This window comes from Musca autumnalis, unplaced genomic scaffold (genome assembly GCF_047663935.1).
Source record: "Musca autumnalis isolate F117 unplaced genomic scaffold, ASM4766393v1 scaffold_3, whole genome shotgun sequence".
Taxonomy (NCBI): Eukaryota; Metazoa; Arthropoda; class Insecta; order Diptera; family Muscidae; genus Musca; species Musca autumnalis.
This window is the reverse complement of record NW_027411866.1, coordinates 239041703-239054121: the sequence shown is the minus strand read 5'-3', so window position 1 is coordinate 239054121 and position 12419 is coordinate 239041703. Positions and strand designations below refer to the sequence as shown.

Here is a 12419-nt window from a genome sequence, read left to right as displayed (position 1 = left end):
TATATATGTCCAATTTCAAAGAAATTTGGAATGTGTGACGGAATTTGGTCTAGAAAAAAGTGTCCCAAATTATATCAAAATCGGTTCAGATTTGGATATAGCTCCCATATATATTTTTGGCCGATTTTTGGTATTTGATGCACCAAACACGCTGTATCTGTCAAATTTCAATGAAATTTGGAATGTGTGACGGAATTTGGTCTAGAAATAAGTGTACCAAATTATATCAAAATCGGTTCAGATTTGGATATAGCTCCCATATAAATTTTCTGCCGATTTAAGGTATTTGATGCACCAAAGACGCTATGTATGTCTAATTTTGATGAAATTTGGAATGTGTGACGGTGTTTGGTCTAGAAATATATGTGCCAAATTATATCGTAATCTGTTCACATTTGGATTTAGCTCCCATATATATTTTACCTATTCACAGTGGTGTAGGGTATTATATAGGCGGCCCCGCCCGACTTTGATCCTTTCCTTACTGGTTTTTTTGTACAGCCATAGGCCGAGGGAATTTATTTCCCGACTCTTTTTACTTGTGAGTATTCGCTCTATGTCGCCTAATGTAGATTTTGATTTACACAATAAGCACTCATCGATAATTTTTTCCAGGGAATTCGAAATTATGTCCCCTTTCAATATTCGTCTGGAATAATGTTGATGATGAGCAAAGTTTCACTTGCTTGATCAAAATGGGATTCTGACATACCATTTTAGTATAACAAAGTAGGCACAGTGGAAAACCATTAATTGTGTTTCTGCCTTAAGAATCCGAAAATTAAGAACGATAGATTATTTTATGATCTTAATAAGATTGTAAGATTTGTATTGATAAAAAAATACTCTGGGAGCTCAATTTTTAGAAGTTCCTATTATGTTTAAATACCGTGATTTTTTTAATTACCTCAAAAAAATAAAATTCTAACAAACACCAGAATCACACGAATACAACAAACACACAACATTATAAAATTATAGCTCTCTGTCTACAACTCTCTTTGTCTCTCTAAGAAACCATCAATACCAGCGAAATTTTGATAAGTGCCTCTTTTTGCTTGCCATATGTTTGCAGAAACCGACAACGTGCAATTATTAGAACCAAATGTTTTGTATCTCGATGAAAAGCCACCGAAAATTGTTAAGCCAAAGAAGGTTGTGGCGGCAAGAAAGCAAGCCAACAGGAAAAAGAAACCACCACCACCAAAAAGGTTGAAGAAATCCAAAAAAGAAAGAAAAAATCCTAAAGTTCGGATAAAAGTCGAAACTAAGGCAATTGAAACAGCCCAGCAGAGGGGTGGAGGCGATGAAGTACCAGATGATCCTTTGTGTACAAACGCAGCAGAAGCAGTAGATAAAGAAATCAAAATGGAAACTGAAGATATGGTCCCAGAAGAAGACCTCATGAAGCAGGAAGTTGAGAAAACGGATGATAAGTTAACAATTGAAGATGATTTTGAATTGCGTTGTGGCATTGAAACAAAATATGAACCACCAGAAGAAGAAGTTGAACTGCATGACACATATGAAGAAGAGGAAGAGGAGGAGGACGATAATGAAGAAGACAAAGACTTTGATATTGATGAGGATTATGTTGATTCCAATGAAGATTGCCTGGAGGATGATGAAGACGATGACAACGTCGATGATGATGAGGACGATGAACCATTGATAATGTTGACACGCAAAAAGGGAAGGCCTCGCAAATATCACAAAGAAGATAGCTTCTCCACATCCTCTAAAATACCACGCATGGAGCAATGTCGTGACATTTGCAAACAAAAATGTACCCAAAAGTTTAGCCAGGAACAAAGGCAGGCCATGTGTGAATTGTTTTGGTCACTCAGTTCCGAAGAGAAGAAACAATTTATAAGGCAAAGGACCAAAACCAAACGTTTTACCCGCCTAAAGAGGAAAAATGCCAAAAGTCGTGGCAACAATTGTTGTTACTATCTGAATGAGGCCAATGAGGAGGGTAAAGAACCCAATTTTATTAGAGTATGTCGGAAATATTTCGAATCCACGCTGTGTATTACAAATTACAAGATTAAAAAGGCCTTGGAGGGTTATGAACCTGAAATGGAAACAGAAATGAAACCACCCGTAGCAACAACAACAAACACGGTAGATGGTGGAGTGGCAGAAAATAAGCAGAATAAGGCCAAGGGAAAAGAAGATGCAGTAGAAACATATTTAGATCCCGAAACGGGAGATTTAATAACCATCGACCCCAAGGAGGAGAAAAAGAAGCTGCTAGCCATGACTCCCAAAAAGAAACGAACGCGCCGCAAACCAGGTGACCCCGAACCCGAACATTTCCCCAAACCCATTAAATGTGCCGAACGTTGTATACACAAATGTCACACGAAATTTACCGAAGAGGAGCGCAAACAAATTTGTGATGTTTTTTGGTCCATGGACTATAAACGGCGCAAAGATTTCGTATTGGCCCGCATAGAGACAAAAGATGTTGAGACCACAACGACGCCAGAATTTCGTAAATCGAATCGTCCACCAAGGGCCTATCACACACGTTTCTTTCTACGAACCACTGGGCTACAGGGTGAAAATAAGAGGGTGTGTAAACATTTTATGATGGCCACATTGGCCATCAATCGGCAATTCATCACCAATGCCATTGATTTTGCCGATAAAACCACCGGTTTTTATACAGGGACCGATCGCCGAGGTCATAACGGGAAACCGAATAAAATTGGTCCCGAACGCAAACAAACCATTACCGATCACATTAGCTCCTATCCCGCATGGATGCCAAATAAGAAAAGTAAAACCCGCTATCTCCACCATTCCCTGAACATTAAGCGTATGTACAACGAATACAAGGAGATGTGTATGGCCCTCAATAAGAAATATTGTTCCAATCATTACTATTATCGTTCATTTCATGAAGATTTTCGTTTGGCATTCCTAAGCAATCCGGAACCAAGGCGGGGTGGTGGTTTTATGAAATCAAATCCAAATGTTTCACATTATACGGGCAATGAGCCGGGTGGTGTGTGGCTGGATCCCAAGGGGGAAATACTGGATTTGTCGAGACATCATCCAGCAGAGAGTTTTATAAAGTATGCAAAACCTGCCACACCAACAACGAACACCTCGTCGTCCTCCACAACAGCAGCAGGGGCAGCAACATCTTTACAAACAGTTGCGAATCCTCCTGATGTATCTTCAACATTTAACACCTCCAATATACGTCCAATTTTCACCATTCCACCCTCCTCCTCAGATGATTCTTCAAATGTGGCAATAATACAACATCCGGCTGATGGTTCTTTGGCTGTTCCACATCAACACCCAGCCTCTTTTAGCTTTAATCAAGCATCTCTAAGTTATGCCCAGCTAATCGATTCAAGCCTGCTATGTCAACAACCACAAACTTTGGTGCGTCATGATTTCAATCCCAACTTATATGAGGTTCAAAATTTATCACATAGCCATGCAAGTAACAGTGCACATGGAGGAGGAGGAGGAAGAGCAGGACCCACAACATCAACGGCGACAGCAGCAGCCGCCGCAGCATTATTTAGAAAACTTTAAGTTGTTACATTTGTTTAAACTAAAAGCGAAATAAAGAAAAACATTTTTGAAATATGAAAAACGGGAATGCGTTTTTAATCGGAACTGAGTCTTGAGGGAAACTGCCTTATGGTCAGATGCAAATTAGTTTGTAAAGAAGTAAGAAAATATCTCAGCTTTGGAACTAAAGAAAACAAGCAAACACAATATTTCGGATGTCTATAGGGTTTTTTTGATTTTTTGGCCAATTTCTCAGGCCAATTTCTCGGGGGTATTCCGAAAAAATTGTAAAGTTTTAATCAGGGCCGTGGTTTTTTAAAGAATATTTTTGAAGGCCGTGGATTTTTTAAAGAATATTTTTGAAGGCCGTGTATTTTTAAATTATTAATTTGAAAGCCGTGGATTTTTTAAATAATATTTTTGAAGGCCATGGATTTTTTAAAGAATATATTTGAATGCCGTGGATTTTTTAAAGAATATTTTTGAAGGCCGTGGATTTTTTAAGGAATATTTTTGATGGTCGTGAATTTTTTATACACCAGTTTTGAAGGCCGTGGAATTTTTAAAAAAATATTTTTGAAGGCCGTGGATTTTTAAGGAATATTTTTGAAGGCCGTGGATTTTTTAAAGAATATTTTTGAAGGCCGTGGATTTTTTTAAATAATATTTTTGAAGGACGCGGATTTTTAAAGAATATTTTTGAAGGCCGTTGATTTGTTAAAGAATATTTTTGAAGGCCACGGATTTTTTAAAGAATATTTTTTAAGGCCTTAAATTTTTAAAAGAATATTTTTGAAGGCCTTGGATTTTTTTAAATAATATTTTTGAAGGCCGTGGATTTCTTAAAGAATATTTTTGAAGGCCATGCATTTTTTAAAGAATATTTTTGGGGGCCGTGGATTTTTTATAAAATATTTTTAAGGGCCGTGGATTTTTTAAAGATTATTTTTGAATGCTGTGGATTTTTAAAGAATATTTTTAAAGACCGTAGATTTTTTAAAGAATATTTTTAAGGACCGTGGATTTTTTTAAAGAATATTTTTGAATGCTGTGGATTTTTAAAGAATATTTTTAAAGGCCGTAGATTTTTTAAAGAATATTTTTGAAAGCCATGGATTTTTAAAATACTATTTTTGAGGGGCGTGGATTTTTGAAATACTAGTTTTGAAGGCCGTGGATTTTTTAAAAAATATTTTTGAAGGTCGTGGATTTTTTAAAAAAATAGTTTTGAAGGTCGTGGATTTTGTAAAAAATACTTTTGAAGGTCGTGGATTTTTTAAAAAATATCTTTGAAGGTCGTGTATTTTTTAAAAAAATATTTTTGAAGGTCGTGGATTTTTTAAAAAAATAGTTTTGAAGGTCGTGGATTTTTTAAAAAATATTTTTGAAGGTCTTGGATTATTTAAAAAATATGTTTGAAGGTCGTGGATTTTTTAAAAAATAGGTTTGAAGGTCGTGGATTTTTTAAAAAATATGTTTGAAGGTCGTGGATTTTTTAAAAAATATTTTTGAAGGTCGTGGATTTTTTAAAAAAATAGTTTTGAAGGTCGTGGATTTTTTAAAAAATATTTTTGAATGTCGTGGATTTTTTAAAAAATATTTTTGAAGGTCGTGGATTTTTTAAAAAATATTTTTGAAGGTCATGGACTTTTTAAAAAATAGTTTTGAAGGTCGTGGATTTTTTAAAAAAAATATTTTTGGAGGTCGTGGATTTTTTAAAAAAAAATATTTTTGAAGGTCGTGGATTTTTTTAAAAAAAATAGTTTTGAAGGTCATGGACTTTTTAAAAAAATATTTTTGAAGGTCGTGGATTTTTTAAAAAAAATAGCTTTGAAGGTCGTGGATTTTGTAAAAAATAATTTTGAAGGTCGTGGATTTTTTTAAAAATATCTTTGAAGGTCGTGTATTTTTTTAAAAAACTATTTTTGAAGGTCATGGACTTTTTAAAAAATAGTTTTGAAGGTCGTGGATTTTTTAAAAAATATTTTTGAATGTCGTGGATTTTTTAAAAAATATTTTTGAAGGTCATGGACTTTTTAAAAAATAGTTTTGAAGGTCGTGGATTTTTTAAAAAAAATATTTTTGGAGGTCGTGGATTTTTTAAAAAAAAATATTTTTGAAGGTCGTGGATTTTTTTAAAAAAAATAGTTTTGAAGGTCATGGACTTTTTAAAAAAATATTTTTGAAGGTCGTGGATTTTTTAAAAAAAATAGCTTTGAAGGTCGTGGATTTTGTAAAAAATAATTTTGAAGGTCGTGGATTTTTTTAAAAATATCTTTGAAGGTCGTGTATTTTTTTAAAAAACTATTTTTGAAGGTCATGGACTTTTTAAAAAATAGTTTTGAAGGTCGTGGATTTTTTAAAAAATATTTTTGAATGTCGTGGATTTTTTAAAAAATATTTTTGAATGTCTTGGATTTTTTAAAAAATATTTTTGAAGGTCGTGTATTTTTTAAAAAATATTTTTGAAGGTCGTGGATTTTTTAAAAAATATTTTTGAAGGTCGTGGATTTTTTAAAAAATATTTTTGAAGGTCGTGGATTTTTTAAAAAATATTTTTGAATGTCGTGGATTTTTTAAAAAATATTTTTGAAGGTCGTGGATTTTTTAAAAAATATTTTTGAAGGTTGTGGATTTTTTTTTTTTAAATATTTATGAAGGTCGTGGATTTTTTAAAAAATATTTTTGAATGTCGTGGATTTTTTAAAAAATATTTTTGAAGGTCGTGGATTTTTTAAAAAAATAGCTTTGAAGGTCGTGGATTTTGTAAAAAATACTTTTGAAGGTCGTGGATTTTTTTAAAAATATCTTTGAAGGTCGTGTATTTTTTAAAAAACTATTTTTGAAGGTCATGGACTTTTTAAAAAATATTTTTGAAGGTCGTGGATTTTTTAAAAAAATAGTTTTGAAGGTCGTGGATTTTTTAAAAAATATTTTTGAAGGTCGTGGATTTTTTAAAAAATATTTTTGAAGGTCGTGTATTTTTTAAAAAATATTTTTGAAGGTCGTGGATTTTTTAAAAAATATTTTTGAAGGTTGTGGATTTTTTTTTTTAAATATTTATGAAGGTCGTGGATTTTTTAAAAAATATTTTTGAATGTCGTGGATTTTTTAAAAAATATTTTTGAAGGTCGTGGATTTTTTAAAAAAAATAGCTTTGAAGGTCGTAGATTTTGTAAAAAATAATTTTGAAGGTCGTGGATTTTTTTAAAAATATCTTTGAAGGTCGTGTATTTTTTAAAAAACTATTTTTGAAGGTCATGGACTTTTTAAAAAATATTTTTGAAGGTCGTGGATTTTTTAAAAAAATAGTTTTGAAGGTCGTGGATTTTTTAAAAAATATTTTTGAAGGTCGTGGATTTTTTAAAAAATATCTTTGAAGGTCGTGTATTTTTTAAAAAATATTTTTGAATGTCGTGGATTTTTTAAAAAATATTTTTGAATGTCGTGGATTTTTTAAAAAATATTTTTGAAGGTCGTGGATTTTTTAAAAAAATATTTTTGAAGGTCGTGTATTTTTTAAAAAATATTTTTGAAGGTCGTGGACTTTTTAAAAAATATTTTTGTAGGTCGTGGATTTTTTAAAAAATATTTTTGAAGGTCGTGGATTTTTTAAAAAATAGTTTTGAAGGTCGTGGATTTTGTAAAAAATACTTTTGAAGGTCGTGGATTTTTTAAAAAATATCTTTGAAGGTCGTGTATTTTTTAAAAACCTATTTTTGAGGGCCATGGACTTTTTAAAAAATATTTTTGAAGGTCGTGGATTTTTTAAAAAAATAGTTTTGAAGGTCGTGGATTTTTTAAAAAATACTTTTGAATGTTGTGGATTTTTTAAAAAATATTTTTGAATGTCGTGGATTTTTTAAAAAATATTTTTGAAGGTCGTGGATTTTTTAAAAAATATTTTTGAAGGTTGTGGATTTTTTTTTTAAATATTTATGAAGGTCGTGGATTTTTTAAAAAATATTTTTGAATGTCGCGGATTTTTTAAAAAATATTTTTGAAGGTCGCGAATTTTTTAAAAAATATTTTTGAAGGTCGGGGATTTTTTAAAAAATATTTTTGAAAAAATAGTTTTGAAGGTCGTGGATTTTTTAAAAAATACTTTTGAATGTTGTGGATTTTTTAAAAAATATTTTTGAATGTCGTGGATTTTTTAAAAAATATTTTTGAAGGTCGTGGATTTTTTAAAAAATATTTTTGAAGGTTGTGGATTTTTTTTTTTAAATATTTATGAAGGTCGTGGATTTTTTAAAAAATATTTTTGAAGGTCGTGGATTTTTTAAAAAAATAGTTTTGAAGGTCGTGGATTTTTTAAAAAATATTTTTGAAGGTCGTGGATTTTTTAAAAAATATTTTTGAATGTCGTGGATTTTTTAAAAAAATATTTTTGAAGGTCGTGGATTTTTTAAAAAATATTTTTGAAGTTCGTGGATTTTTTAAAAAATATCTTTGAAGGTCGTGTATTTTTTAAAAAATATTTTTGAAGGTCGTGGACTTTTATAAAAAAAATTTTTGAAGGTCGTGGATTTTTTAAAATATATTTTTGAAGGTCGTGGATTTTGTAAAAAATTGTTTTGAAGGTCGTGGATTTTTTAAAAAATATTTCTGTAGGTCATGGATGTTTTAAAAAATATTTTTGAAGGTCATGGATTTTTTAAAAAATATTTTTGAAGGTCATGGACTTTTTAAAAAATATTTTTGAAGGTCGTGTATTTTTTAAAAAATATTTTTGAAGGTCGTGGACTTTTTAAAAAATATTTTTGAAGGTCGTGGATTTTTTAAAAAATATTTTTGAAGGTCGTGGATTTTTTAAAAAAAATAGTTTTGAAGGTCGTGGATTTTGTAAAAAATAATTTTGAAGGTCGTGGATTTTTTTAAAAATATCTTTGAAGGTCGTGTATTTTGTAAAAAAATATTTTTGAAGGTCGTGGATTTTTTAAAAAAATAGTTTTGAAGGTCGTGGATTTTTTAAAAAATATTTTTGAATGTCGTGGATTTTTTAAAAAATATTTTTGAAGGTCGTGGATTTTTTAAAAAATATTTTTGAATGTCGTGGATTTTTTTTTAAATATTTATGAAGGTCGTGGATTTTTTAATAAATATTTTTGAATGTCGTGGATTTTTTAAAAAATATTTTTGAAGGTAGTGGATTTTTTAAAAAATATTTTTGAAGGTCGGGGATTTTTTAAAAAATATTTTTGAAGGTCGTGGATTTTTTTAAAAATAGTTTTGAAGGTCGTGGATTTGTTAAAAAATATTTTTGAAGGTCGTGGATTTTTTAAAAAATATTTTTGAATGTCGTGGATTTTTTAAAAAATATTTCTGAAGGTCATGGATGTTTTAAAAAATATTTTTGAAGGTCGTGGATTTTTTAAAAAATATTTTTGAAGGTCATGGACTTTTTAAAAAATATTTTTGAAGGTCGTGGATTTTTAAAAAATATTTTTGAAGGTCGTGGATTGCTTAAAAAATATATTTGAAGGTCGTGGATTTTTTAAAAAATATTTTTGAAGGTCGTTGATTTTTTAAAAAATATTTTTGAAGGTCGTTGATTTTTTAAAAAATATTTTTGAAGGTCGGGGATATTTAAAAAAATATTTTTGAAGGTCGTAGATTTTTTAAAAAATATTTTTGAAGGTCGGGGATATTTAAAAAAATATTTTTGAAGGTCGTAGATTTTTTAAAAAATATTTTTGAAGGTCGTTGATTTTTTAAAAAATATTTTTGAAGGTCGGGGATATTTAAAAAAATATTTTTGAAGGTCGTAGATTTTTTAAAAAATATTTTTGAAGGTCGTTGATTTTTTAAAAAATATTTTTGAAGGTCGTAGATTTTTTAAAAAATATTTTTGAAGGTCGGGGATATTTAAAAAAATATTTTTGAAGGTCGTAGATTTTTTAAATTATATTTTTGAAGGTCGTGGATTTTGGAAAGAATATTTTTGAACGAGTCCATAAACTGCACTCTTTCTAAAATTTGTGTGAGAGGTACCCGAAAGAGTGGTCCGATGTAGTCGATATTCCCTGCTAGAGTTATCTTGAGGATTTGCCATTTTAGTTGGTGCCGTCAAGGTTCCTTGGTGCTCAGGAAGTACGAACTTGCCCCCGAAAAAAAAATTGTATCGTCGTAAAGGGGCCGCAAGGGCAATTTGCTGAAAAGATTTTCAAAAGATCAGCCGGGAGCTCTTAAACATCACTTTTCCGAAATTGTGTGGGATGTACCCGAAGGAGTGGACCGATATAGTCCGTATTCGAACCCGATCTATGTCTGAAAGTAAAATTACCATCGAGAGTTATCGTGCGCACGATTTTAGCAAAAAGTTTAAACTTTTGTGAGGGATGTACCGGAGGGAGTGGGCTGATATGGCCAATCTTCGAACATGAACTAAGTTTGCACAAATCCGCCAACTACCCGAGGATCTGAGGAAATGGATAGCAATCTGAAGCGCGGTGGTTGGCGAATTCTCTGAATTCTTGCCTATCAGTTTTCCATGGTTCAGAAAAGTTCAGTGTTAAGAGGTTATAAAGTCGGGGAGTCTCTCACTGAGACGATGACAGGAAGATGATTGGAACCAAAAGAAATGACGGGTTGCCATCAGATCGGGTGCGACGATAATGTCTGGGAAGCTCCTCCTCTCCTCTCTTCCTCGTAGGAGCGTCTTCGTTCACCGTGAAATTTGAGAAGCTATTATTCCAACCGTTCTTTATATAGAAATAACAAAATTCCGTTCGTTCATTGGACGTTCATAGATAGGTTTTAAATACTCCAAAGAAATTACTAATCTCCCCCATTTTTTTCTATCTTTCCAGGTGTTATTGAACCCGACAACGATGTTGATCAGCCAATGGGTGATTCCACCAAAACACCCTCCGAAGAAGATATTGATAAATCCAGTGAGCTACGTTCTCAAGCTGCTGCTGCTTATAGTGAACAAAAATTCCAAGAAGCCATCGATTTGTATACCCAAGCCATTGAAATTAATCCCGGTAATGCCTTGTTCCACGCCAAACGTGGTCAAGCCTTTTTGAAATTGAAGAAACCCAATGCCTGTATTCGTGATTGTAATAAAGCCCTGGAGATAAATTGTGATTCAGCAGCTGCCTATAAATATCGTGGACGGGCAAATCGTTTATTGGGCAATTGGGAAGATGCTGCCAAGGATTTGCGGCAAGCCTGTAAACTTGATTACGACGAGGAGGCAGATGAATGGTTGCGTGAGGTAACACCAAATGCCAAGAAAATTGAACAGCATCGTTTGAAGCAGCAGCGTAAGAAGGCGGAACGTGAGCGTAAGGCTGCCGAGGCAAGACGTCAAAAAGCCAGGCAAGAACAACAGAAACAACAAAGTGGTGCAGGCGGAGCTGGAGGTTTTCCGGGTGGTTTCCCAGGTGGTTTTCCAGGTGGCTTCCCTGGTGCCGGTGGTGGTTTCCCTGGCATGGGTGGTGGTATGGGCGGCATGAATATGGGTGATTTGTTGGCCGGCATGAATGATCCCGAAATAATGGCTGCCTTCCAGGATATCATCAAGAATCCAGCCAATATTGAAAAATACAAATCGAATCCTAAAATTGCTAAACTCATTGAAACCTTTAAGGGTAGCTTCCCTGGTGGTGTTCCTGGTTTCCCGGGTACTGGTGGCTTCCCTGGTGCTGACGATGCAGCTGAGGATGCTACTCCCCAACCAACACCACCAACAGCCGAAGAGCCCAAGGCTGCTCCCAAGAAGCCCGATTTTGTTGATGATGGTTTGGATTAAACAACCACGCCCCAACAGCCTTGAACAACTTTATTTCTAAAAAATTAAAATTTTCTAATTTTCATTTGAATGAAAATATTTTCAAATCCTTTCTAAAAAGTTTCCTTATTAATTTTAAACATTTTTTTAAATTATTTTGTAACTTTTGGTAGTTTAGTTTTTGTGAAATTAATTTAATTATTTTTATTACAGTTTTTAAACGATTCTGGTTAATGTCGAAATTTCCAATTTTTTTGAAATTAAAGTCTGTTACATGATGTAGTTTATAACTTAGAATTCCTTATAATCAACAATAATGAGTTTCAAATATAAACACACACACATACCCACTACAAACCTATACACATGCCTACAAGATGTCACCGAAGTCAAATCCTTATTAGCTTTTAAAAAGAAGAAATGCATTTCACAAGACTTATTCATTATAAACTGAACCTAAAACTAAAAACAAACTCCTTACCTAAGCAAGGAATTGAGAAAGAAGATAACGTTTTAATTATAGCCTTTAGCGATGTAAAATTCTGAGTTTTTGGTTGAAATGAAAAACGAAATAAATATTAAATAAAGAATAAAAATAAATGATTTTTAATGGATTCGTAGCTTAGGCATCCTGGGAAATATAAGGAACATTAGCAACAACGTATGGAGCCGCGTTGATCATTCATTCTCTGGCTATGATGCTTCTTCTTAATTGCCTTCTCTAACGTCGCAAATCAATGCGCTCCGAAAAGCAAAAATATTATGTCCAAAAATCAAGTGTAGATTGTCTCCATAAGAATGGAACATACCATTTTCATGAAATCTTATCTGCTGCTGCCTGCCACCTCAGTGTACACATATATTCTTGATCAGGATAAAATTCTAAGACGATCTAGTCATGTCCGTCCATCTGTAGAACGCTAAAATGTTGCACCCGAGTGTCTTTTTTCCATAGGCAGGTCAGGTTCGAAGATTGTTCCACGTTTTGGTATGGTCCCCATATAACGGTACTTCCCGTTTTAAGATATTTTGAGGATTTTAACTACATGTTCCACCCAAATTGGCTCCAATTTGGCGCTTGGAATTACAAAAGGTCAAAAAACTTTTGCACCAAAAATGGCGGCGTTTTATATAAGCCCCATAT

General features: G+C 32.3%; 1 protein-coding gene across 2 annotated transcripts in view; it reads left to right on the top strand.

Moving 5' to 3' along the window:
- LOC141399191 (hsc70-interacting protein 1-like) overlaps positions 1-11875 on the top strand; it is a 55037-nt gene extending 43162 nt beyond the window's left edge. Inside the window, exon 3 of one of the 2 annotated variants that reach the window (XM_073977426.1) lies at positions 10350-11875. In XM_073977426.1, coding sequence (XP_073833527.1) covers positions 10350-11296 — 947 coding nt within the window. In that variant the 3' untranslated portion in view covers positions 11297-11875. Of the gene's footprint in view, positions 1-1075; positions 3620-10349 lie in introns of those variants that run through there. The other variant, XM_073977421.1, reaches the window with a different exon arrangement.
- The last annotated feature ends 544 nt before the right edge of the window (positions 11876-12419 follow it).